The 26420-nt window shown below is 32.3% G+C and overlaps 1 protein-coding gene across 1 annotated transcript; it reads left to right on the forward strand.

Annotated features, from left to right (window-relative positions):
• Positions 1–26415, forward strand: LOC107849721 (type I inositol polyphosphate 5-phosphatase 5). Its single transcript, XM_016694282.2, has 10 exons — positions 1–425; positions 537–621; positions 755–829; positions 2033–2120; positions 2236–2340; positions 2657–3152; positions 3969–4162; positions 4751–4859; positions 5930–6078; positions 26148–26415. Exons 1-10 carry the CDS (start codon positions 333–335, stop codon positions 26380–26382), a joined length of 1629 nt encoding a protein of 542 aa, XP_016549768.1. The 5' UTR covers positions 1–332; the 3' UTR covers positions 26383–26415.
• Positions 26416–26420: the final 5 nt, after the last annotated feature.

Raw genomic sequence — 26420 nt, forward strand, 5'->3', positions numbered from 1 at the left:
AGAAGAAGGAAAACAAGATAAAAACTAAAAGTAAAAAAAATTAAGCGTTTTAATTATATTTTGGGAACATTAATAAAATCAAAGTCAAACACAGAGCACAGAACAAAAAGCACACAGAAATTTAGGTAGACAAAGAAATCAAGAAAGTTTCTTGGGGTTTTCTTTGGTGTTCTCTGCATTTGTAGATTATTATTTCCTGCATTTCTGTATAAGTAATTTTTAGCCTCTCTAAACGTCATTAATTATTAGCTATATAATAATTTATAAGAGGTATTTTAGATTTGACCCCAATTTTGGAAGTGGATTTAATTTAATCAAACGTTATTATTTGAATGTCGTCGCCAACCAGCGGAGGCGTTAGCACCATAGCCACCTCTACAGCCACCACCCTTGACAATTCTGTCAAGGGTCATGAAAAGAAGAAGGTACAGTTAATTTTTTATTTTTAACAGAAATTTGTTTCTTTTTCATTTTCTTGATCTATGGGTGAAATAGAGTTTTGAATTTTTATTTTTTTTAATGATGTTGGATAATAGTCTGGCATCCCAAAGCTCTTTAATTCCAAAAGCAATACAGGAAGTTTTGAAGAGCATCTAACACAATCAGAAAAAAATGATCAAGGTTGGCTTTACATTTTACAATTATTATCTTTTCAACATTTTCATTTGGCAATAATACATCTATATACGCACATTATTTCTATGATAATGGACTTTTTCTTTTAAAAAAAAATGTCTGGATGTTTTGGGAGCAGAAGTGGATTGGAAGATTATATCAAGGAGAAAAGTTTTTCTTGAAACGTCTTCTTCAGCGAAGAGAAGTTTCACAGGTAGGAATTATCATATTAAAAAAAAATCTTTTAATATTAATAAATGCATGAGTATTAATGTCCTATAATTTATGACTCTTTTATCTGTGCATGATGGAATTGTATTCTTTAAATTTATTTGTATGTTCATGTTAAAGTAACATATCTAGCAAAGTTTTATATTTGTGCTTTTGATGAGTTATCTATATTAATTGAATCCGTATGATTCTGCAAGTTTTTTTTTTTAATCTTCGTGGTTATGTGAGGGGAAATTGATAACATCCTAGAAAGTTCTAATTTGTATGTGTATTAAGTATTATGGTACTACTTTCTCGACTTCTTCGTTACCTTTCACCCATCGTTCACACGTTCGATTAAAGTTATCAATATCGACAAGTAGTTAAGGTACACATTTAGTCTTATCTCTCTTACTTGCATAGTCATTTGAATCCAAACTCATTCGATTAAAGTTATCAATATCGACCAGTAGTTAAGGTACGCATTTAGTCTTTATCTCTCTTACTTGCATAGTCATTTGAATCCAAACTCATACTAATAGATACTTATCTGCACAAGTAGAGGTGGATTTAAATTTAATTAAGATTATTAGCATTATGTTTTTGAAATTATGGGCTCAATCCTATTATTATTGTAATTTTAGAAAAATTTTCACACAAATTATGCTTTGTATTAAAAATATCAAGTTCAAATGAACCTAACACTGTAATGGCATATTCGCCTTTGTTCATGTGGGTGTTTACCATAAACGACGACCCGCAGTTTGTGAGAGAAAATTCAGGTCATTTAATCATGATTAAATAAAAAATATATTTATCTGGCATTCATTGATTTAATGTAAATAGTAGGTAAGTTAGACGAAAAAAAGGTATGTTATTGTGTAATGTGTGTTAGCCATGTGCACCATCAAGCCAAAAGACTTAATTAGGTATTTTCTCCATACGCTGCTTAGATTCTGGTATAGTGTATTGGTGGTAGCTCATCTAACAGACGGCCAAAATGTTTGTTGATTATTTGCAAATGCTCGTGTTGTTAAATACAAAATACGGCTAAATAGTTTTTCTAGAGTAGATATTGACATGTAAAGACTTTGCTCATTGAAAAAGTTATATACTATAAAATACGTACTTTTTAGTTTCAAACTGAATATTTGGAAGAAAATCAAAAACCACACAACCATGGTACTAATTTCTTATCTACTCTCAGCAAGGCATAATAGTGCACGGATTGAAGGCCTAAATCTTTCGAATTTCGATCATTCGACGCAACCTCCTACTATGATTAAAAGTATTAGGTATGAATTTAAATATCACATCAAGGTGGTTTTCTTGCTTGAAAAATACATTTTAAACTCTTAATTGATTAACTAGGATATATCTTATATATATGTGACTGGAAATAAATTTTAGGGTATTTGCCGGGACATGGAATGTAGGAGGAAAAACTCCTAATCATGGACTTAATCTTGAAGATTTCTTGCAAGTGGAAGGTTCTGCAGACATATATGTTTTGGGGTATGATAAACTCAGCATATGTTACTCCTTTTAACTCTTTCGTCTTATTTTTCTTTCTAGTCTTCAGTAGAATGTCTTTTCTTCTGTGACAACTTTTTAATTTCAACTTTCAACGTGACATATCTAAGACTACAAGATGAAAAGACATTTTGATGCAGTCTACATATTATTAGTTTAAAACCATAAATTCAAAAGTCTTGTTAACTTTTTAAAATTCCGTGATGCTAAGCCAGACAATGAAATAGAAATGGAGGGAATATTAATTTTGTCTTCCAAGATGCGACATGTAAATATGAAGTTGGTTTTTATTTTACAGGTTTCAAGAAATTGTACCCTTAAATGCAGGAAATGTATTAGTGAGTGAAGATAGCGAACCAGCAGCAAGATGGTTAGCCCTAATTAGCCATGCACTTAACAAATCATCATATCATGATGATTCAAGCTCCCATGGCCACAGTAACTCAAAATCCAACAGCTTATTCCATAAACATTCTCTTAAAGTTGTTAAAAAGAGTTTAAAGGCTAATAGCAACCTTCTTAAGACATGTAACTGCCCTTCGACAACAAGGCGTTTGAGAAAGCTTAGTGACCCTTCTTCTTCTCTCTTGACACATTTCCGCGAAGACGATTTACAGTCCATTGCTGATGAATTTCCTTCTTCTAATTATGGATTGAGTTATCATCTCATATCGAGCAAGCAAATGGTGGGGATTTTCCTTTCAATTTGGGCACGAAAAGAGTTAGCACAACATATTGGCCATCTCAGAGTATCTTCTCTTGGTAGAGGTATCATGGGTTGTCTTGGAAATAAGGTTTGTTCAACGATTCTTTTTTACTATTTGTATACTCTCCTTTAGTTGTTTTTTTTCCTTTCTGGGATATATATGGTAGGTATAGTACTCTGGAATATCTAAAATGATAGAGCTTTCGTGTTACCAACTTTGCTTGTTAGGGAGCTGATTTCTTGGGGAAAAAGTTACTGTAAACAGTGTTTGGTTTGCTATTTAGAAAAACTCGCATAACTAATACACATATAAGTTATGAGAAATTTATTTATGATTTTTCAGAATAGTAGATAGAACAACTAACACATAAATAACTAGACCCTACATAAGATGATAGTACATAAATTTCCTCATAACCAATCACTGTATTACTAAGACATGCATAACTTTAACCAACTATCAAACAATCCCCGAGAAGTTGGGGAATATATTGATTTTTTTCATTGAATTTTGAAATTTCATATTGTTGGTGTATCTTATTTTTATTGACTATTATGGAGCACAGTGGTGGAGCCACAGCCAACGAAAGGTGGTCAGATAAAAACCCTTCGTCGGAAAATTTTTTCGAGTATATAAGTTAAATATAGATATTTATGGTTATATACATGTTGTTGCACACCCTTGACAAGCTAGAGAAGCATAGTCCAATGGTCAAGAGTGTGCATTTTTGCATCAACAACTCGGGTTTGACCTTGGCAGGTGCAGCAGTGCATTATTTTTTTTGTTTTTTAAACAGTTCTTTGCCTAAGGAAAAATATGAACACCCTTAACCAAAAGTCTGGCTCCGCCACTGATGGAGCATGACGATTTTTGATTTATATTATCATATAATTTTCTATGCAGGGGTGTATAGCAATAAGCATGTCACTGTATAGGACGAGCTTTTGCTTTGTGTGCAGTCACTTAGCTTCAGGGGAGAAAGAAGGAGATGAGTTAAGAAGAAATGCTGATGTTGTTGAGATTCTCAAAAGCATACAATTTCCCAGAATTTGTAGGAATCCCGATAGAGGCATGGCAGAAAAAATTAGTGATCACGAGTAAGTTTTTTTTTTTTTCAATCAATATACTTAGTTATTGTTATATGACTATGAGCTAGTGAATTACTGTATGGTATATTGTTTGGTGTGCAATACCAGAGGCGTATGGAGCTTCTTCGACAAATTTAATTGAAGTCCCTATTTTCGACAAGCATTATAGAAAATAAAAGAGACTTTTTTAAAAAAAAATTATAGTCTAAAACAAGTTATAGATATATTTGTGCGACTTTTGTTAATCTCGTTAAGAATAAAATGAGAATTTTAATGCAAATTGTTTTTAGAATGTGTACCATTCTTTTTGTGAACAAATTAAAAAAGCAAGTATGCTGTATAACTTTGGGAGAAAAATGTACTAAAATTTGGTCTCAATTGAGTGTATAAATAAGTCAGAACTAGATAGAACATCGTCAAATTTAAATTTTGAATCTAGCTATACGTACATCACGTCTAATACCTTGGGTGTGCATAAATTAAAAGTTGTACTTATTAAATCCAAACATCAATTCAGATTATGGCATTTTATTTATCTTTTTTTTTTATCAAAATTACATTTATATACAAGTTAGTAGTAATATTAAAAAATTTCAGGCGTGTGATATGGCTTGGAGACTTGAACTACAGAGTATCTTTGAGCTATGAAGAAACAACGCTTCTTTTAGAGGATAATGACTGGGACTCTCTTCTGGAAAAAGATCAGGTTTGGAAGCCTTATGTACTAATTAATTATATAACGTGCTTATTGACTGAGAAGAGTAAAAATTAAAATGACATTTTTTTCTGATTAGCATAAAGTCAACAGGACAGTGGACACTAGTACATATTGAAAATAACGTTTGACCTACAAGATCTTAGGGTGTCAACCTGGTTGAATTGATTAGGTCATGAAATGTAGGAGCGTAATCCTAATTATTAGAGCCTACAAAGGAGATGAGAACTGAGATCCGAAGGAATTTATGGGATTAAGACATAATAGTATTATTCTACACATATTCCGACGATGAATATTTAATTTGTATCCTAAGATTGATAATCGTATATTCAGTTAAAATGTGGGATGTAATATTTTAATTTGTATGATCTAATTATGTAGCTCTTAGTTGTAATACTTCAATTTATTTAGTATTATCTTTTTAAAAGTAAAGGCTAAAGTTATTTTTGAAACACTCCCTTCTGAGTTCTGACAGAAGAAAAAAAGATTGTCAATTTAGACTTCGGGGAAAAGACGGTGAAAAGGACAAACATGATATTGTCGCCTGTTTGATGAAATTCTTCATTTTTACTACTTTTTCTTTAAGAAAAAAACTTTTTTGTGTTGCGTCTTTCTAACTTTATTATAGCTACTCCAAAATATAAAATGTTTACCAAGTAAAATAGAAAATAAACAATGACAATGAGTTTATCTCATTTCTTATGATAGCTGAATCAACAACGCCAAAGAAACCTACGGCGATTGTCTATAGAAGTCAAATATCTACGTGAAATAACTAACTTGAAAATAAAATTCAAGAGGTCTTTATAGAATTATTTTTTTCTGATTAAATTACAAAAAGATTATACTGAACCATTTTTCTTTAAAAAGGGGGAAAAACAATTATTAGTGCTAAAGTGTGTGAAATACTACCACTATGTCAATGCTTAAAAGCACAAGAGTGAACACACTTATACAACAATACATAGTTGTTTCTAGTTTTATTTAACAGTTAGTTCGATGTAATGTATGGAAAATGGTTGATATTTATTGTTGATAAAACTTGATGTTGGTGACAGCTGAATGTGGAGAGAGAAGCAGGAAGAGTGTTCAGTGGGTGGAAAGAAGGGAAGATATTCTTTGCCCCAACATACAAGTATTCTCATAATTCTGATTCCTACGCCGGAGAGACAACCAAGTCTAAGAAGAAACGACGAACCCCTGCATGGTATTGCTCTCTCTTTACCAAATATACACCTCCACTAATTAAAATAGTATCCTAATATTATCTACCGTTATATTTGAGAGCTTTCATATCCTTCTTATAAAGATCGTATCGAAGTTGACAATGGACGAATATGCAAGCATACGCTTCATGCTTACTTGAGTAATAACTAATAACAATGAGATTTCCTTATACCATCCTAAGAATGGTTAGAATTTTCAGAAGAAGATGTCATTCAATTTTTTACGAAAATTCAACACGAATGGTGGGTTTCATATGTCAAAATACTTCTAGGAAAAAAAAAAAGGAATTTGATTACTCCCTTTATCTTGATTTATGTGATGTTATTTGATTTGCATGAAGTTTAAGAAAGAATTTTAAAATTTGTGATCTAAAATAAGCCACAAATGCTTGTGTGGTTATAAATTAAATAATCTTATGAAGGATAAAATGGATGCTTAAAGTTAAGTTGTCACTTAATATAGAAATGTGTCATCTTTTCTACAACTTACTAATGAAAGAAAAGTATGTCATATAAATTAGGATAAGTAGAGGATAATTTAAAATTATCCTTATTATACGAAATGATTTTACCAAGAGGCTATGAATGCCAAGTATCATTCATAGTAAAATTAACACTTCGTGTAGTAAATAGAGAGGTACTTTTAACCTTTTTCTTTTCTTAACCAAAAATATTCCCCACTACATAAGCTGATTGAGAAAGGGAAAGGGATAGTGGGGATTGAACTCACACCTATAGGGAGATTTTCACAATAAATTTTTAGCCTGACCTAAGCGCATGCGTTATATTCTTTCTGTTCTTTTTTTTGAAGAAAAACATTTTATTTACCTCCACATAGAACATTACATTGTTTGCCTTTCATCCTCCCAGATTTTGGTCCTCACTGTACATGCTACCCCACTCTATCTTAATACAAGCTCTATCCATTCTTTGTGTCTAGTGCTCAGCCTTCTATTCAAAAATGTTATTTTTCGCAGCCTTCCATGTTGTGTACACAAGACCTGCTAATGCTACCATCACTAGTTCTCTACACCCCTTTCCCTTAGTTCCCCTATCCAATCGCCTCCATATTCCTTTTACATCTAAAAGCTGTGTCCATTTCCCTAGCCATTGGAGAAGATTGTGTATACATTTCCTTGAGTATGCCCACTCAAAGAAGAGGCGTTTAATAGTCTCTAGCATCCCCACATATTAGGCAGCTGTCATCATTTGTAATTTTCATCTTCATTAGAGTCTCCTTAGTTAACAATCTCCCATGCATAATCAGCCAACTGATGAAGCTCTGGGATGGTAATATTCCTTTACTGCATACCCACCTGCTCCATGTCCGTCTTTGATTCTCCCTCCGCTTTATTTGTAGCAATTGCTGATCGTGTACTTCCCAGCTCTTGTAAACCAACCATTGTGAACAGGTGCATATGCGTCCCTCAAGTGACATATTTTCTTTCAATATCAGCAGCAGCAGGAGGTGCTTCATAGCTCCACCAGTCTCTTCCTTTGAGATAGGCATGATCTATCCATTTAACCCATAGATTATCAGCCTTCTGAGCTATGTTCCATACATATTTAGCTGCTGCTGCCTCATTCCAGTGAATGCACTCTGTTATATTCACTACAACAATATGCAGCTATAAAGTGCGTGACTAAATATGAAAATTTGTTTGGCTAAGCACTTTTGCTACCATTCGTTTTCTGTACTATACTTAACTAGAAGTGGCGTAAATAATAGTCAGCTACAAACTTAACTTTTCGTGCCTAGGAACTAGTAGCAATTGCTACATGAATTTTTGTGATGGGGCTATTTAGAAAATGTATAATTGCCACGAATATATATATTTTTATAGCTAATAGCTAATTTTCTTGCCACGACAAATCTACGTTTTGTAACTACTTTATACTTTAGCCACAAATAAATTTATTGTGGCAAAAAATACTTTTGACACAAATTGAAATATAGGTTAGCTACAAATTTAATTTTTCATAGCTATAAATAGTCATAGTATTTGTGAAAAGATTTTCTAATTATATTTTATTGTGACCAAATTTTTTATTACATTTAAAATCTATTGGCCAATTTTTTTATTGGCAGCGATAAATATTTCCGTTCCAGATGTTATTTTTTTCATTAATTTTTTAAAATTCTCAAAATTATATTCATTCTTATTGTATAAAAACACTAGAAACATAGTAAGCTTTGAACATCACTTAATTCATACGACGTTTGAATAATTCCAAATCTTAATTCTTAAATATCCAATTGTACATTTAAAGTTCGTGGCATTCAAATCCACTAACTATTCTAGAACTACAAGAGACAATAGAGGTTTGTACAACACAAATTGACTGAGGAGAGACTAGATGCTATTTTCAACGTTTTACGGGTACAAGAATCTGTATTTAGGCACGACAACTTTAACTCAAGTTCATGTGTAAAATTAAGAACACCTATGAAGTTGCTTAACACCTTCAACACAAGATTAAGAATAATCTTTCCAAGAAGTATGTTAATTTTCAGAAATAAGATGAAACCGAGTTTTTAAGGCCAAGTCCCCCGACTTCACGGAGTGTCCTTAATAAATAATTTTTCTCACTGTATCCGAGGTTATGGAATCTTCTTCCCAGGATAAAATGGTCTTCAATCCATTAATAGCGACACCTCAAATTATTGGATTCTTCGAACTCACGCAACAGCTAATTATCACAACGAGTGTTTGAAGATATAAAGAGTGTTTTTACTGTCAAAATTCATGTTAATACCTGAGGAATACGTTAGGTATTTATAGCCTTTATGTTTCCTTTCAGAAAGGATGCATTGGTTCGCAAAAAGGCACCTATTCAGTACAGTCACGTCACCTGCACCCAGTCTGTGCTGGACCTGTGCCTGATCTGTGGCCGCAAGTGACACTTTCTGAATTCCAGTGAGCAACTGCGTTGCACCTGCGCCCGCAGGTTATCGAAGTGCGCGCATAGATCTCCCAACAGCGTAAAATAGTGTGTCTTTTACCTTGAAAAGTCACATCTCTTCGAGATGCGTTGCGTAGCGTTAGCATGACGTTCGAAATATGCCCGCACATGGAGAAAAATAATTTCATTAGATTTTTGGATTAAAATTTCACTTGTTCATCAGAATTAAAATAATTTTTGTCTAAAAAATAACTCATCGATTATTTGCCGAATTCGAAGCCGAGTCGAGCAAGCAACGACGACGACGACGCGAGACCACCTTGTTCTTGCCTCACTTATCCATATGGAGATGTGTTTCTTAATATAAACACATTAAAGCTTCCTTCTCCCACCTATGTGGGAGAATTGAATAAGCTTTCTAAAAAGAGTACACTTTTCATTTTTAGTGACTCTCTTTTCCTCCATTGTTTTTTTCTTCATTTTCCATTCACACATACACCTTGAACCCAACAATCCCCCACATGAATAGGGAATGTCTATCTTATCAAGAAAGATACGGACAAGCATGTGATCATTGAGCAAAGACTGACTGTATATGGATAAGTAGGTTTCCCTTTGAACTTTTCGTAGTGAACATGCATCGGATGCACTCGGTCAATCGATAGATTTGATATTCTTGAACCGTCGAGCTTTAATGTACACCTATACAACACATGTCACAAAACCATCCTTTTACTTTTTATGGTTCTCACGGTGTTGTTTTTTTCAGCCATGAACACATTCTTGTTTCATGAGAGCTTAGAGAATAGGCATTTACTAACATTCTCCTTGAAGCGGCTTCCGCTTCGCCCTCACATGGGTGATTTTTAAACGTTCAATCCTATAGATTAAACTATTTGGTCAAATCTGCCAAATTTAGATAATCGTTAAAAGACTTTTCACCTTAAGTCTTATCCTTGTTTACTAAACATTGTCTACATCATGAGAATGGGTTGGTATATTGACAATGTTGAACCTGTCAGACACAACTTGTTTGATCTCTTTGAACCTAGCTCTTGGGATCTCTAGTCTGCTGGGTAGAGTACCGCCATGTTGACTTGTCCTGGGACTTAAACCCATTCTCTTGGATGTCCTCTCAACTCCTTCTCTAGATACGCCTTTTGTAAATGGATCTAACACATTATCCTTTGACTTCAATAGTCAATAGTGATAATTCTACTAGAGAGAAGTTTTCTAACGGTATTATGTCTCCATCTTATGTGACGAGATTTACTGTTGTACACATGCTCCCTGCCCTACCTATTGTCGCTAGGCTATCACAGTTTATACATACCGGTGCCATTTGTTTAGGCCAATAAGGAATATCTTCCAAGAAATTCCGAAGCCATTCTTCTTCTTCAGCGGCTTTATCCAATGCGATAAATTCAGATTCTATTGTAGAGCGAGCAATACATATTTGTTTAGATGATTTCCAAGAGACTGCTCCTCCACCGATAGTAAATACATGTCCACTTGTGGATTTTACTTCGTTCGATCCGGTGATCCAATTTGCATCACTATATCCTTCAAGTACCACGAGATATTTATTATAATACAAAGCATAGTCTTGAGTGTATTTAAGATACCCCAAAACTCTTTTCATTGTCATCCAATGAGTTTTGTTGGGATTACTCGTGTACCGACTCAACTTACTAATATCGCATGTTATGTCTGGTCATGTACAATTTACTATATACAATAAATATCCCAATACTCTTACGTACTCCAATTGTGTGTCACTTTCACCTTCATTCTTTCAAAGGACAAAGCTTACATCCAATGGAGTTTTAGTAATACCAAATTCCATATACTTGAATTTGTCTAGTAACTTTTCGATATAACAAGACTGTGAAAATGCCAACCCTTGTGGTGTTCTATGGATTCTTATTCCTAAGATCACATCCTCATCTCCAAGGTCTTTCATATCGAACTTGCTCTTGAGCATTCGTTTCATTGTATTTATGTCAGAAATGTCTCTACTGATGATCAACATATCATTCACATATAAACAATTAATGACTTGGTGGTTTAGAGTGTCTTTAATATAAACACGTTTAGCATATTCATTAATCTTGAACCCATTTGCCAACATGGTTTGGTCAAACTTCGCATGCCATTGTTTAGGTGCTTGTTTTAGTCCATAAAGTGACTTAACAAGTTCACACACCTTATTCTCTTTTCCTGAAACCACAAAACCCTCAGGCCGTTTCATGTAAATTTCTTCCTCTAATTCTCCATTTAGGAATGTTATTTTTACATTAATTTGATGGATTTCAAGACCATATATTATCGCCAAGGAAATTAATATCCGAATTAACGTTATCCTCATTACTGGTGAGTATGTATCAAAGTAATCAAGGTCTTCCTTTTATTTGAAGCATTTTACAACAAGTCTTGCCTTGTACTTATCAATAATGCCATCATCTTTCATTTTCCTTTTGAAGATCCATTTAGAACCTAAAGGTTTATTTTCTGGAGGAAGATTAAAAAACTCACACGTATGGTTGCTTAAGATTGAATCAATCTCACTATCGACTACCTCTCGCCAAAAGGATGAGTCCAAAGATGTCATTGCTTCTTTCAATGTTTGAGGCTTATTTTCTAAGAGAAATATTACAAAGTCCGATCCAAACGAAGTTAACGTTCTTTGACATATACTACATCTCAGATTCTCATCATTATGTATATCCTCACTTGGTTCATCTCGAGGTTGTTTAGACCCTTCACTAGACTGTTCATGTCTAGTTTTATACGGATAAATGTGTTCAAAGAATTTAGCATTATCTGATTCAATTATCGTATTTTCATTGATATCCAAATGTTAGGACTTATGAACCAAAAACTGACATACTTTACTACTTTTAGCATATCCTATGAACACACAGTCCACCGTCTTAGGTCTTATTCTTACCCTTTTAGGCATAGGAACTTGGACCTTCGCTAGACACCCCCACACTTTGAAATATTTCAAGTTGCATTTTCTTTCTTTCTATTTTTCATAAAGAATTGATTATGTATTACTATGGAGAACTCTATTGAGTATTTGGTTGGCTGTAAGGATAGTCTCCCCCAACAAGTTTTGTGCAAACCTAAACTTATAAGTAAGGGATTCATTATTTCCTTCAAAGTTTGGTTTTTCCTTTCCGTAATTTCATTAGATTGAGGTGAATATGGGGTTGTAGTTTGATGGACAATTCCATTCTCTACTTATATTTCGGCGAAGGGAGATTCATATTCTCCGTCCCTATCACTTCTTATAGTTTTGATCTTTTTCTCCAACTGATTTTCAACTTTAGTTTTGTATTTCCTTAACGCATCTATTGCTTCATCCTTACTATTTATCAAGTAGACATAACAATATCTAGTGCAATCATTAATAAAAGCTATGAAATACTTTTTCCCACCACGTAATGGTGTTAAATTCATATCACAAATATCAGTGTGTATTTAGTCTAAAGGTTTGGAATTCCTTTCAACGGACTTATACGGATGCTTAGCATACTTTGATTCCACACACGTTTGACACTTTGATTTATTGCACTCAAAGTTTGGCAAAACTTTTAAGTCAATCAGTTTACGCAATGTTTTGTAATTAACATGGCCTAATCGTTCATGCCATAAATCATAAGACTCAAGCAAGTAAGAAGAAACTAGACTTTTATTGATTTCAACATTCATTACATTCATTTTGAATAGGCCCTCATTGAGGTAGCCTTTTCCTACATATACTTCTCCTTTACTAAGTAAAATTTTTCCGAAAATAAATACACATTTGAATCTATTTTTATCTATACGTAATACAGAAATCAAGTTTTTTCTTAACTCTGGAACATACAAGACATTGTTGAGTGTCAACACTTTGCCTGAAGTCATTTTCAAGCATACTTTTCTTGTTCCTTTTATTTTTGCAGTAGCAGAGTTTGCCATGTAGATTTTTTCTTCTCCTTAAGCCGGAGGAAAAACATCAAATAACTCCTCATTACCACAAACATGACGGTGGCACCGAAATCTATCCACCATTCGCGAGGATTTCCCATCATGTTGCATTTGGACAGCACATCACACAGGTCGCCGACTTCTTTCTTGGATTCAACAATATTTGCTTGGTCCTTTTTCTTCTCTTTCTTTTAAGGCCAATCTTACCACAGTTAAAGTACTTTGCCTTGAATTTTTTTCTTGGGTTGATTGCTTTCATGTCCAGCTTTCTTGCATTTTTTGGAGTTGTGGTCATCTTCTACAAGATTTGCTCCATTCGTTGTAGAATTTCCTTTTGACCTTCTTTTTGTAGTCTTATTATCTTCTTTAATGCACAATCTGATGATTAGATCTTCGACAAACATCTTCTTATATTTGTGTTTCAAATAGTTTTTTAAGTCTTTCCATATAGGTGGTAGCTTTTCTATTATTGCTGCTACTTGAAACGTTTCATTCACGATCAAACCTATAATAAAGGTTATGTAAATATTAAGAACACTTTTAAATTGCTCAGCAAAGGTATTTGTAAAAATCATACCTTCCACTAGAAGATCATGGGTGATCACTTTAAGTTCCTGTACTTGGGAGACAACCGACTTGTTGCTATCATTTTATATTCTAGGAATCTTGCAATGAAGAACTTTTTAGTTCTTGCATCCTCTGTCTTGTACTTTCATTCTAGCGCTCCCTATAACTGTTTTATTGTCTTTGTTTCACTGTATACATTGTAAAGGTCATCTTGGAGACCACTCAAAATATAGTTCCTACAAAGAAAATCTGAGTGTTTTTAAGCCTCCACAATGACAAATCGCTCTTGGTCAGAGGTTTCCTCGGGCACCTTTAGAACTTCCTCAAATGTAAACCTTTGAAGACAAAGAGTTGTGAGGTAGAAAAATATTTTCTGCTACCACCTTTTGAAGTCTATACCCACGAACTTTCCAGGTTTCTCTGCTGAAGCCATTGCCAGGGGAGGATTAGTACGAATCATCGTGGAAATACTAGTTGCCGCCATAGTCATTCCAACATCATGTTGCACTTGACTATCGTTAGTCATTTTCCTATCACAACAAGACAAAATCTTTAGTATGTCAAAATACTACTAATAAAGTTGCAGCAACTTTAAACACCTCTTGTTTCTAGTTTAACAATAAAGTTTTTATGACTTCCAATCGTCAACCGAGTGATTTTTAACTTGTGATGAAGATTTTATGTTTTTAAATCACTAGCTAAGTTCAAATAGAGTAGAAAGCGTATAGCTTTAATCTCTAGAAACCAAGTATTACAGATTTTAAAAGATTATTCCTTAAGATTGTTATTTTCAATGTTTTACGAGTACAAGAATCTATATTTAGGCACGACAACTTCAACTCAAATTCATGTGTAAAACCAAGAACACCTATGAAGTTGCTTAACACCTTCAACACAAGATTAAGAATAATCTTTCCAAGAAGTATATTAATTTTCAGAAATAAGATGAAACAGAATTTTTAAGTCCAAGTCCCCCGACTTCACGGAGTGTCCTTAAGGAATAGTTCCCCTCACTATACCCGAGGCTATGGAATCTTTCTCCCAAGATAAAATGGCCTTCAATTCAATAATAGCGGTACCTTAAATTGTTGGATTCTTCGAACTCACTTAATAGATAATAATTACAATGAGTTTTCAAAGATATAAAGAGTCTTTTGCTATTAAAATTCATGTTAATACCTAAGGAATCCACCAGGTATTTATAGCTTTTATGTGTCCTTTCAGAAAGGATACATTGGTTCAGCAAAAAGTCACTTATTCAGTATAGTCACGTTATATGTACCCAGTCTATGCTGGACCTGCGCCTGATCTGCGGCCGCAGGTGACACTGTCCGAATTCCAGTGAGCAACTGCGCTGTACCTGCGCCCGCAGGTTATTGAAGTGAGCGCACAAATCACCAAACAACATAAAACAATGTGCCTTTTACCTCTAAGGGTCGCATCCCTTCGCGATTTATTACGTATGCATTAGCATGGTGTTCGAAATATGCTCGCATATGGAGGAAAACAATTCCATCAGATTTTTGGATTAAAATTCACTTGTTCATCAAGATTAAAATAAATTTTATCTAAAAAATAGATCTCATTGATCGATCATTTTCTAAATCCAAATCCAAATTCAAAGCCGAGAAAGCAACAACGATGACGGCGCGAGGCACCACCTTGTTCTTGCCTCACTTATCCATATGGAGATGTGTTTCTCAATATAAATACATTAAAGCTTCCTTCTCCCACAAATGTGGGAGAATTGAGTAAGCTTTCTAAAAAGTGTATACTTTCTATTTTTAGTGACACTCTTTCCCTCCACTATTTTTTCCTGCATTTTTCATTCACACATACACCTTGAACCCAACACTAGATAATAAGAAAGGGCTCAAATATAAATTCTTGTCAAATTAAAAATTATGTACACCATATTTGATATTTTAGCTTTAATCTATAATATTTTGGAGGTTCCACATCAAAATAAAAAAGAAGCTCCAAGCAATGGTGATCCTACTGCATTCATGAATGAAGTAGTTCCACTCTTTACTTCTAGGTTGAATCAACAAATATCTCACATCATATCATATTCCTAATTTGAAATGTGTACTAGAGTGAGGAGAGCTGATTAGCTTAATCGAGTAAGGAATTTGCTAATTAGTCGAACATAGTTAGTTAATTGTTGGTTTGAAAGTCAGTTAGGCGTGTGGACTACACGCGATCCGAGAAACAGTTGTAACTAACTTTCCCTCCAAATTCCAGCTCCCCTATTTTTTGCTTCCTTCATTAGCTACATTGAGATTCATTTGTAAGTAAGTTTTAAGTAATAAGAATTATAGTTTTTCTCTTCCAATTTCTCTCTCAAATTTATTCTTATTGAGTGAACTGGTCAAGTTTAATTCATCAATTTATCCTTTAGGAACACTCATTTTCATAAAAGTGATCTCTGAATTCAGGAGGTCACATCATTGGTATCAAAGCCAACACATTCTTGGACCAATTTCATTGGGAGATCACAACACTCATATACAGAAGCTACCTAAATAGGTCAATAACCTAAAGGGTTCCATAGATACAGTTGTCAATTCTGTGTTGGATTTGAGGCAATAGATGGATGCTAAAGTCACGCAAGCAATGGATAAAATTAAAAGGATGTTAATGGGCAACGGAGCTTATACTGCAAGAGAAAAAAGGCAACCATCTGCCGTTGTACCTGATGGAACTCCAGCAGCTAATCCACCTAGCCATGAAAATTATCGATTACCCACTCTAAATTATCAGGTATATTTCCTAAATTTAATGGTGATGGATTAAAGGATTGGTTGTACAACTGTGAGCAATTTTTTGATGTGAATGAAACACTTAAAGTTCTAAGGTGAAATTGGCTTCTTGTATAATGGAAGGAAAGGCTTTGCAGTGGCACCAATCTTTTATGAAAGAAAGATTGTCCATAGTTTAGACAAGGTGGAGTGAATATGTAGGTTGCTTGTATGTTAGGTTTAGAAATGAACTTTCTGATGATCCTATGGGGGATTTGAAGGACTTGAGACAAACTGATTCTGTTCAAAAATATGTGGATCTTTTTTATGAAGTGCTCAGTTGACCTTCCTAAGCATTATGTGGTTAGTTATTTTATTAGGGGATTGAAACCTGAAATTGGGTTTCCAGTAAATATGTTGAGTCCTAGAACCTTGGCTAAGGCCATAAGTTTGGCTAAGATCAAAGAACAAACACTTGAACTGCAGAAACAAGTTTTCACACATGGATCTATCTAGCTACTCCAAGAAACCCTCCTAAATTCCCTAATTTTGTAGTATCTTCTTCTTCTTATTCTAAACAAAAATTTTCTTCCAAATAAACTAATTCTGTTATTGGAAGCTCCAACACAAGTTACAAGCCTTCTAGGCTACTAAGTCCTACAGAAATAAATGAGAGAAGAAATAAAGGGTTGTGCTTTAATTGTAATGAAAAATACAGTTTTGGACATGTATGTAAGAAGAAGAGGCAGTTGTTTTGTTTGAAAGTTGATAAACAAGAGGTTCCGGTAGAAGTGGAAGAAGATGAGTCTGATTTGATTGATCCTACTGAGCTTTTGACGAGTTATTAAATTATAAATATAAATAAGCTAAAATAGTAAATATATGGAATTAAATTACGTATGAAAACAAAAAGTATAAATGTATTATTTATATCAAGTAAAATAGAAAAATATCAACTAGTATTTAATTATAAAATAGAAAAATATCAACTAGTATTTAATTATACTTATGATAATTTTTGTTCTCTATGATATCGAGTTATTAAAATACTATTAGACTATTACATCAATAATTCTTATACTCAACTTATAAAAACCTTTTCTTTATTAAATTAACTAACTTCCTCAAAACTTTTCAAACTTACAACAGACGTGTACAAGAAAAGAATTAAGTATTAAATACATTCATTTCTCTTCTTTTTTTTTTTTTTTGTAATTATAGGATTCATAAAAGAAAAAAAAATAGAGAATACAACACACTTTAAATTATTTCAATTAATCAAGTATTTTGTTATTTTTCTTTTGATTTTTAGTCATCTTCATCAAATCTATACCATAAAAAAATGCAATCTCAATATGAGGTACTTATTGAATTTTTATTTTTAAAATAATTTTAATATTGAATAAAAATATAAATTAGTTATTTTCTAAAATTAGAATTTTCACTTTTTTATAAGCTTCATTTTGTATTATAAGTTCAATTAATGTTCTTTAAGTTATGAATTATATCAAAAGATTTTTTTTTAATATAACTTTGATAATAATCGTTAAATTACATGTGCAAAGCACGTACTCTACACTAGTATGTATAAATACAAGCAAAGAAAGTCACCCGCAACATTGCATTGCACCTAGATAGTCAAGTTTTAAATTTTTTCTTAGGTTTGTGATGAAAGTGAATAGAAATGGAGGAAAGAAAAATGAAGGAAAGAAAATGGAGGGGAAAAGTGAAAATATGAGTTTACTTTAAGAAAAAAGTGTTCTCTCACATTGGTGGGAGAAAGAAACTTCTTTATGCTTAAATTAAGAAGCATTCCTTCATGTGGATAGTGAGGCAAGAAGAAGACAAGCCTCATGTCGTCGTCATCATTGCTCAACTTCGAATTTAGATTTGAATTTGATCGAGAGATTATTTTTTGGACAAAATTCATTTGAAACTTAAAAATTAGTGAATTTTTAATCCAAAATCTGATAAGACAAATTTTCTTCATTTATGGACGCACCCGAGCATGTGTGATGAATGTTGCAACGCGCCTTGAAGGAACGCAATTTTTTGAGGCATTGTTTCAAAACAAGAAGATGACCAACATGCGCACCTGACCACCTGCGGATGCAGATGCCAACGCATGTGCCAACGCAAGTCAGCCTATGCACACTGATTTATACAAAAAGCTGACATGCGGACGCATGTCATGACCTGCGGCTGCAGATGGAGTCTGCAAGTCATCCCAACATTTTAGAAAGTTATAAATTTTCATGAATCATTATTTTTTTCAGAAGCTAACATCTTTTGATTTTAAATACCTGATTTTTTCCTCAGGTAAAGTAACGAAACTTTTGGAGTGAAAAATATTTTTTTTAATCCTAAAAACTCATGTGTGTTTTACGAATTGTTGAATGTGTTCGTAGTTTGACAGAGTTTGAGGTACCACTATTCTATCAATGTGATTCATTTTATCCTGAGAGAATATATTTCATAACCTCAAGTACTTGAGAGAAATAATTTTCTTAAGGACACAACATGAATTCGGTGGACTTAAATGTTTCAATCTTCATCTCTTTCAAACATTTGATTTTGCTGTTTTTCAGAAAATAGTTTGAACTTCATCTTGTTGATATTCATAAGTTGGGGTATACTTTATACTGGAGTTCAAAAGTTGTGAATATAGAGTTATAACTTCATTTAATTGTTCATATGTTAGTTTGAACATGTGTTTGAAGTTATTATTGAAAAATACAGATTTTAATAAATTGGGAGAACAATAACTTTTAAAAAATTAAATAAGTACTTGGTTAATCTGTTTTGAGTGTGATTTTGTGGAAACTAAAATCTTGTGATTTCTACTCCCTCGGTTAGAAGAATATAAAAACTTCACTAAGAAATTAGATTGTGCATTCGATTCGAAGAATATAAAAACTTCATTGATTCGTTGAACTCTCTGTGTTGGATTCTGAAGCTTAAAACTTATGAATTTTCACTCTATTTGAAGTTGATTTTGATTTGAAGAACATAAAAACTTCGTCGGGTTTCAAAGTTCATTCGATTGATGATTTGATGTCATAAAAACTTCATCGTTGACTAGAAACAAGTTGTTTAAAGATCAAGTCATTATAGTTAGTATTCGGAAATACTGAAGTGTTTGTCAAAGCTTGACAAGAAAATGATGAATGGAACTGAACAACAAATTAATTCGGTTGTGAACAGTGTTTTTTTGTTGACAACCAATGCTGCATTATTAACTTATTCAGATGTTGCTCTAGCAATGGCAACGATAGAGAAACTAAAAAATATTCTGGTATGAACTAAAAAAAATGGCAGCAACTGATTTTCTTTTGACTGACCATACATGAAATAAAAAGATTCACAATTAGAGATCCTCATGTTTTCGAAGAAAGAAAATTTGAAAACCAACTGTCTGGTTTGAAGAATCTTGTGATTCATCCCAAGATAGAAGAGGATAATGAGTTGAATGAGAAATCATCAATGATAATTGCAAATTTTAGTAAGGATTATGCTCTAAGTAATAAGAAGAGGAAGAAGTCTACTAGCCAAGAGAAAGAGCAGAACAAGAAAATATTCAAAGGCAAGTACTATGATTGTAGTGAAGTTGGTCACAAAGCTCTAGATTGTCAAGTTTTGAAGAAGAACAAGAAAAAAAATCAGATGAACATATTTGAAAACAACTGAAAAGATTGAAAATAGATGTGCTATGATCACTGAAAGCAATCTAGTTTGATTCAAGAGTCACTAGATATGTTTGTGCAAACAAAGAAGCTTTTGCTACTTATGATACTGTTGGTCCCAAAAAATGATCTTCGTGGAAAATAATACAACAACCAAGGTTGAAGAAAGTGGAAAGATATTTCTAAAAATTACTTCCAACAAGGTGGTGACTCTCAACAATATTCTCCATGTTCTTACTATTAGAAAGAACTTAGTGTCGACAACACTTCTCATTAAAAATATATTTAAGTGTGTGTTTATTTTGAAGAAAGTTGTAATAAGTAACAATAAAATGTATGTAGGAAAGAACTACCTCAATGAGGGCCTTTTCAAATTTGATGTAATGACTATTGAAATGAGTAAAGTTGAGGCTTGTTCTTACTTGCTTGTGTCAAATAATTTGTGGCATAGTCGTTTAGGACATGTCAATTATAAAATCTTGTGGAAACTGATTAATTTGAAAGTGTCGTCTAACTTTGAGAGCAATAAATTTAAGTATCAAACATGTGCTGAATCAAAGTATGCTAAGAATCTGTATAAGTCTATTGAAAGAAATTCAAATCCTTTAGACTTAATTCACACAGATATTTGTGATATGAAGTCAAATCATCTCGTGATAAAAAAGAATATTTAATAACTTTTAGTGATGATTGCTCGAGATATTATTATGTTTATTTGTTGAATTATAAGGATGAAGCAATAGAAGCAATTATCTAATATAAAATTGAAGTTGAAAATCAATTGAATAGAAAGATTATAATGATGAGGAGTGATACGGGTGAAGAGTATGAATCTCCTTTTGTGAAGATATATTCAAAAAAATAAATTTGTCCATCGAACTACTACCCCGTATTCACCTCAATCCAATGAAATTACAAAAAATTAAAAAATTAAACAGTGAAGTAAATGATGAATGCTTTATCTATAAGTTTAGGTTTACCACAAAACTTGTGGAGCAAGCTATTCTTTCAGCTGATTGAATACTTAATTGAGTGAACATAGTAAGGCACAATATAATTCATATAAGAAATGAAAAGTAATGAAATCCAACTTGAAATATTTCGAAGTGTGGGGATATCTAGCCAAAGTCCAAGTTCCTGTATTCAAAAGGGTAAAAATAAGGTTAAAGACTATAGATTGTGTTATCGTCGGATATGATATAAATAGTAAAACATGATGACTTTTAGTTCATAAATACGAACATTTTAATATCCGTGATATTACAATAATTGAATCAAATAATATTGAGTTCTTTGAACACATTTATTCATATAAAACTAGATACAAACTATCTAGTGAAGGGTCCAAATGACCTAGGGATGAACCAAAAAAGAATGTACTAATATAGAGAATTTAAGGCGTAATAAGTGATAAAGAACGTCGACTTCCTTTGAATCAAATTTTATAATGATTTTTCTTAAAAATGATCCTCAAACACTCAAAGAAGCTATGTCATCTGCGGACTTATCCTTTTGGAAATAGACAGTTAATAGTGAGATTGATTCAATCATGAGCAATCACGCTTTGGGAGTTGGTTGATCTTTCTCCGAAAAATAAACCTTTAGGTTCTAAGTGGATCTTCAAAAGAAAAATAAAAGTTGATGGTACTATTGACAAATACAAGACAAGATTTGTTGTGAAAGACTTTAGACAAAAAAAACTTTATTATTTTGATACATACTCGTCAATAACAAGGATAACGTCCATTCAGATATTGGTTGTATTAGCAGCGATATATGATCTTTAAATTCATCAAATGGATGTGAAAACAACCTTCTTAAATGAAGAATTGGAGGAGGAAATTTACATGAAATAATCTGAGGGTTTTGTGGTTCCTAGTAAAGAAAGAAAAGTATGCAAACTTATTAAGTCACTTTATGGACTAAAACCAGAACCCAAAAAGTGGCATGTAAAGTTTGACCAAATCATGTTAGCAAACAGATTCAAGATAAATGAATGTGATAAATGTGTTTATATTAAAGACACTCCAAATCACAAAGTCATTGTTTGTAGTATGTGAATGAAAAATTGATCATCAGTAGAGACACTTCTGATATAAGTGCTACAAAACAAATCCTTGAGAGTAAGTTTACTATGAAATACCTTGGAGTTGCTGATGTGATCTTATGGATAAGAATTTATAGAACTCCACAAGATTTAGCATTGTCACAATCTCATTATATTAAAAAATACTTGACAAGTTTAGGTATTTGAATTTTAATATTGTGAAGATATCATTGGATGTGAGCTTTGCAATTTAAAAAAATGAAGGTGAAATTGAATCACTATTGAAGTATGCAAGAGTTTTGGAAAGTTTAATGTATATTATGAATTGTACATGATTAGATATAGCATATGCTATTAGTAATTTAAGAAGGCACATGAATAATCCCAATCAAACTCATTGGATGGTAATGAAAGAGTTTTGGGGTATCTAAAACATATTCAAAACTATGCTTCGCATTATAACAAATATCTTGAGGTAATTGAACAATATAGTGATGTAAATTATGTCACCGAATCAAATGAAGTAAAATCCATGAATGAATATGTATTTACTCTTAGTGGAGGAGCAATCTTTTGAAAATCATCAAAATAGACATATATTTTTCGCTCTATAATGAAATTTGAATTTATCTCGTTAAATAAAGCTGGCGAAGAACCTGAATAGCTCTAAAACTTCTTGAAAAATATTTCTTATTGGCCCAAACCTTTGGCACCAGTATGTATACACTGTGACAGCCAAGTCGCGATAGGTAGAACAGAGAGCATGATGTATTATAATACCGTTAAGAACTACTCTCTAGTGAAATTATCAAAATTGACTATGTGAGATCAAAGGATAATGTGTCAGATTTACTTACAAAAGACCTCTATAGAGAGGGAGTTGAGAGATCATCGAAAGAAATGAATTTACGATCTATGACAAGTCATCACGGTGGTAACTCTATCTGGCAGTTCAACATTGCCAATTAACTCAATCCAATCTCATGTTGAAGACAATGTTCAAAAAACAAGAATAAGGCTTATGATTTGAAGTTTTTAAATGATTTTTAAGATTGGCAGATTTGATCAAATAGTTTGATCTATAGGATTAAAAATTTAGGAATCACTTATGTGAGGGAGAAGTGAAAATCGTTTCAAGGAGAATGATAGTAAAGGTTTATTCTCTAAGCTCTCATAAAACTTGATCGTGTTTATGGATAAAAAGAATAAATTGTGACAATCATAAATAATAAAAGACTGATTGTGTGACGTGTTTTCTAGGTATACATTAAAGTGACGATTTAAAGACATCACATCTACTAAGTGCATCCAATGCAAGTTAACTATGGAAAGTTCAAAGAAAAACTTACTTATCCAGATGTAATTAATCTTTGATTGTGGACCACACATTTGCTTATATATTTTTTAATGAAATAGTCATTTTTCATTCATGGGGTGTTGTTTGGTTTTTGATGAAAGTGAATGAAAATGGGGGAAAAAGTGAAAATGTGAGTTCACTTTAAGAAAGAAGTGTCCTCCCACATTGGTGGGAGAAAGGAACTTATTTATGCTTAAATTAAGAAACATATCTTCATGTGGATAGTGAGGAAAGAAGAAGACAAGTCTCACGCCGTCGTCGTCGCTCGGTTCGACTTTGGCTTCGAATTTGGATTTGAATTTGAATTTGGATTTGGATTTGAAATTGAAAAATAATCGATTGAGAGATTATATTTTTGGACAAAATTCATTTGTAACTTAAAAATTAGTGATGAAATAATCTAGAATTCGATAAGAAATTTTTTCTCCATTTGTGGACGCACTCGGTCGCATGTCGCAATGCACCTCGAAGGAACGCAATTCTTCGAGACATTATTTTGAAACGAGAATGTGACCTAAGCGCACACCTAGCCACCTACAGACACAGGTGTCAGTACATATGCCAACGCAGGTCAACCAACGCACAGTGGTTTGTGCAAAAAGGCGACATGCGGATTCATGTCATAACCTGCGGTCGTAGATGGGGTTCACAAATAGTCACGACATTTTAAAAAGTTACAACTTTTCATGAACCATTATTTCTTTTCCGAAGCAACACCTTTTTGCTATAAATACCTGATTTTTTTCTTATGTAAAGTGACAAACATTTTGAAGTGAAAAAACATCTTCTTTCCAAAAGCTCAAGTATGATTTATGAATCGTTGAGTGTGTTCGTAATTCGACAGAGTTTGTGGTACCGCTATTCTGTCGATGTGATTTATTTTATCCTAGGAGGATATATTTCATAACCTCGGATACTTGAGGGAAATAATTTTCATAAGGACACATCGTTTTGGTGGACTTGAATCTTTCAATTTTCATCTCTTTCTAATGTTTGATTTTGTTATTTTTCATAAAATAATTTGAAATTTATCTTGTTGATGTTCATAAGTTGGGTTGTACTTTCTATGAAGTTCAAAGTTGTGAATACAGAGTTACAACTTTATTTGATTGTTCATATGTTAGTGTGACATGTGTTTGAAGTTATTGTTGAAAAATAAAGATTTTACTAAACCCAGAGACCACCAACATTTTTCACTCGCATAATCCACTATTTTTTCGTAGCAGTGTTTTAAAAGTTTGGTATACAACATTATACAAACTCAATTTTTTCAAAAAATAATGTTTACAAATTTGATATACAATATTATACACACAATATACAATATTATATAAAATTATGAGAGGTATTTCTACGTCGACATACATGATTATAAAATAATTTGCTTCATTTTTTTTGCATTAATACGTTGAATTCCTCCTCCTCCTTTTTATTTTTTTAAAGAAATTTTATAATAAAAAAAATTTAGAAGTACTACTTATCAAAGTAAATTATTTTAAAAAGTAAAAACTCTCATTTTCATTATTTGAGCAAATATTGCATTCATTGTTAGCATTAGTTGTTATTTTTTGATAATCTATTTTTGTATGTATTTTGTGCTAATTAATTGGGTAATATACACATGTAACACACGTTTACTAAAATTATAAGAACAAATTATTTTCATTTAAATGAATATAATAGTAGTATATTATAACTTCGATTGCTATATTATATATTTTATTTATTTTATATGCCATCTTTTATATTGACGGGCATACACCTGCCATGCATGTAGAACTAAGCTAGTGAGTTTTGTTAAATAATAATTTATCTATAATATCTTTTATATCTTATTGTGGCTAAAACGTTATTATGCTACGATGAATTTTTAGTCGTGGCAAAAACTAATGATAAGCTACAAAAAACTATTATAACAATAAAATTGTGGCTAATCATTTTATTATTGCAAAATTATAATTATTTGAAGTAAAAATAATTATTTAGTTATAATTTTTTATTTTAAATAATTTTATTGTGGCTAAAAAGTTTTTATTGCTACGATAAATTTTATCATGTGACAACAATTTATGATTAATTATGAAACTTTATTTTAGCAATAAATATATGACTAGCCATTTAATTATTGCCACAATTTTTTATGGCTTGCTAGCCATTTAATTATTGCCACAATTTTTTATGGCTTGCAGAAAAATAATTTATTTAGCTATAAAAATTTGTTTCAAATTATTTAGTGTAGCTAAAAGGATATTACTGCTATGGTAACTTTTATTACGTGACAACAATTTATGTTTGCTATGAAATTTCATCGTAACAATAGATTTGTAGCTATTAAGATAACTATCGACCCAATTATTTACAATCAAAGCTAAAAAAAAAAAAAAAAAATAGCTTTGCCAATTTAATTTTTGTAGCTAAATTTTTTATGAATTTATAATAGCCATGAATTTTAATTTTTATGGCAGTAAATTAAGTACTAGCCGCTATTCTTAAATTTGTAGCTAAGATTTCATAATTTTATACGTAATGTGTTGCAGTAATTCTTGACTAATCGTGTTATTAAGTATTAGCTACGGTTCTTAAATTTGTAGCTAAGATTTCATAACTATATGTGAAATGTGTTGTAATGATTCTTGGCTAATCGACTAATAGGGTAGGGTGAGGGATATTATAGAACTTTGTTTAACAATTAAGTGGTGTACCATTCCAACTGCAACTAATTTACCTGCGTATGAAAAAAGTATGTGATCCTTACGATGTATTTTACTAATTTCAGGTGTGATAGAATACTGTGGCGAGGCAAGGGCATTGAACAATTATCGTATATTCGAGGGGAATCGAGATTTTCAGATCATAGACCAGTTTGTTCTATATTTGCGGTGGATGTGGAGGTGGAGGCCGAGCTAGTGAAGAAGAATAACTCCAAATTTAGAAAGGGTTTTTCTTGCACTGCCACTAGAATGGAGTATGACGATTGTATACCCCTGAGACACAGCTTTTATGATTATTGAAATACAACACTCTAAACTAACTTTAAAAATTAATCTTC

The sequence above is a fragment of the Capsicum annuum genome, chromosome 12, assembly GCF_002878395.1.
Source record: "Capsicum annuum cultivar UCD-10X-F1 chromosome 12, UCD10Xv1.1, whole genome shotgun sequence".
In the NCBI taxonomy this organism is placed as follows: Eukaryota; Viridiplantae; Streptophyta; class Magnoliopsida; order Solanales; family Solanaceae; genus Capsicum; species Capsicum annuum.

Coding starts and splice junctions, on each gene's coding strand:
- LOC107849721 (XM_016694282.2), top strand. CDS start 333: ATGTCGTCGCCAACCAGCGGAGGCGTTAGCACCATAGCCACCTCTACA. Junction 830..2,032: donor AGCGAAGAGAAGTTTCACAG/GTAGGAATTATC, acceptor ATCTACTCTCAG/CAAGGCATAATAGTGCACGG. Junction 2,121..2,235: donor ACTATGATTAAAAGTATTAG/GTATGAATTTAA, acceptor AATAAATTTTAG/GGTATTTGCCGGGACATGGA.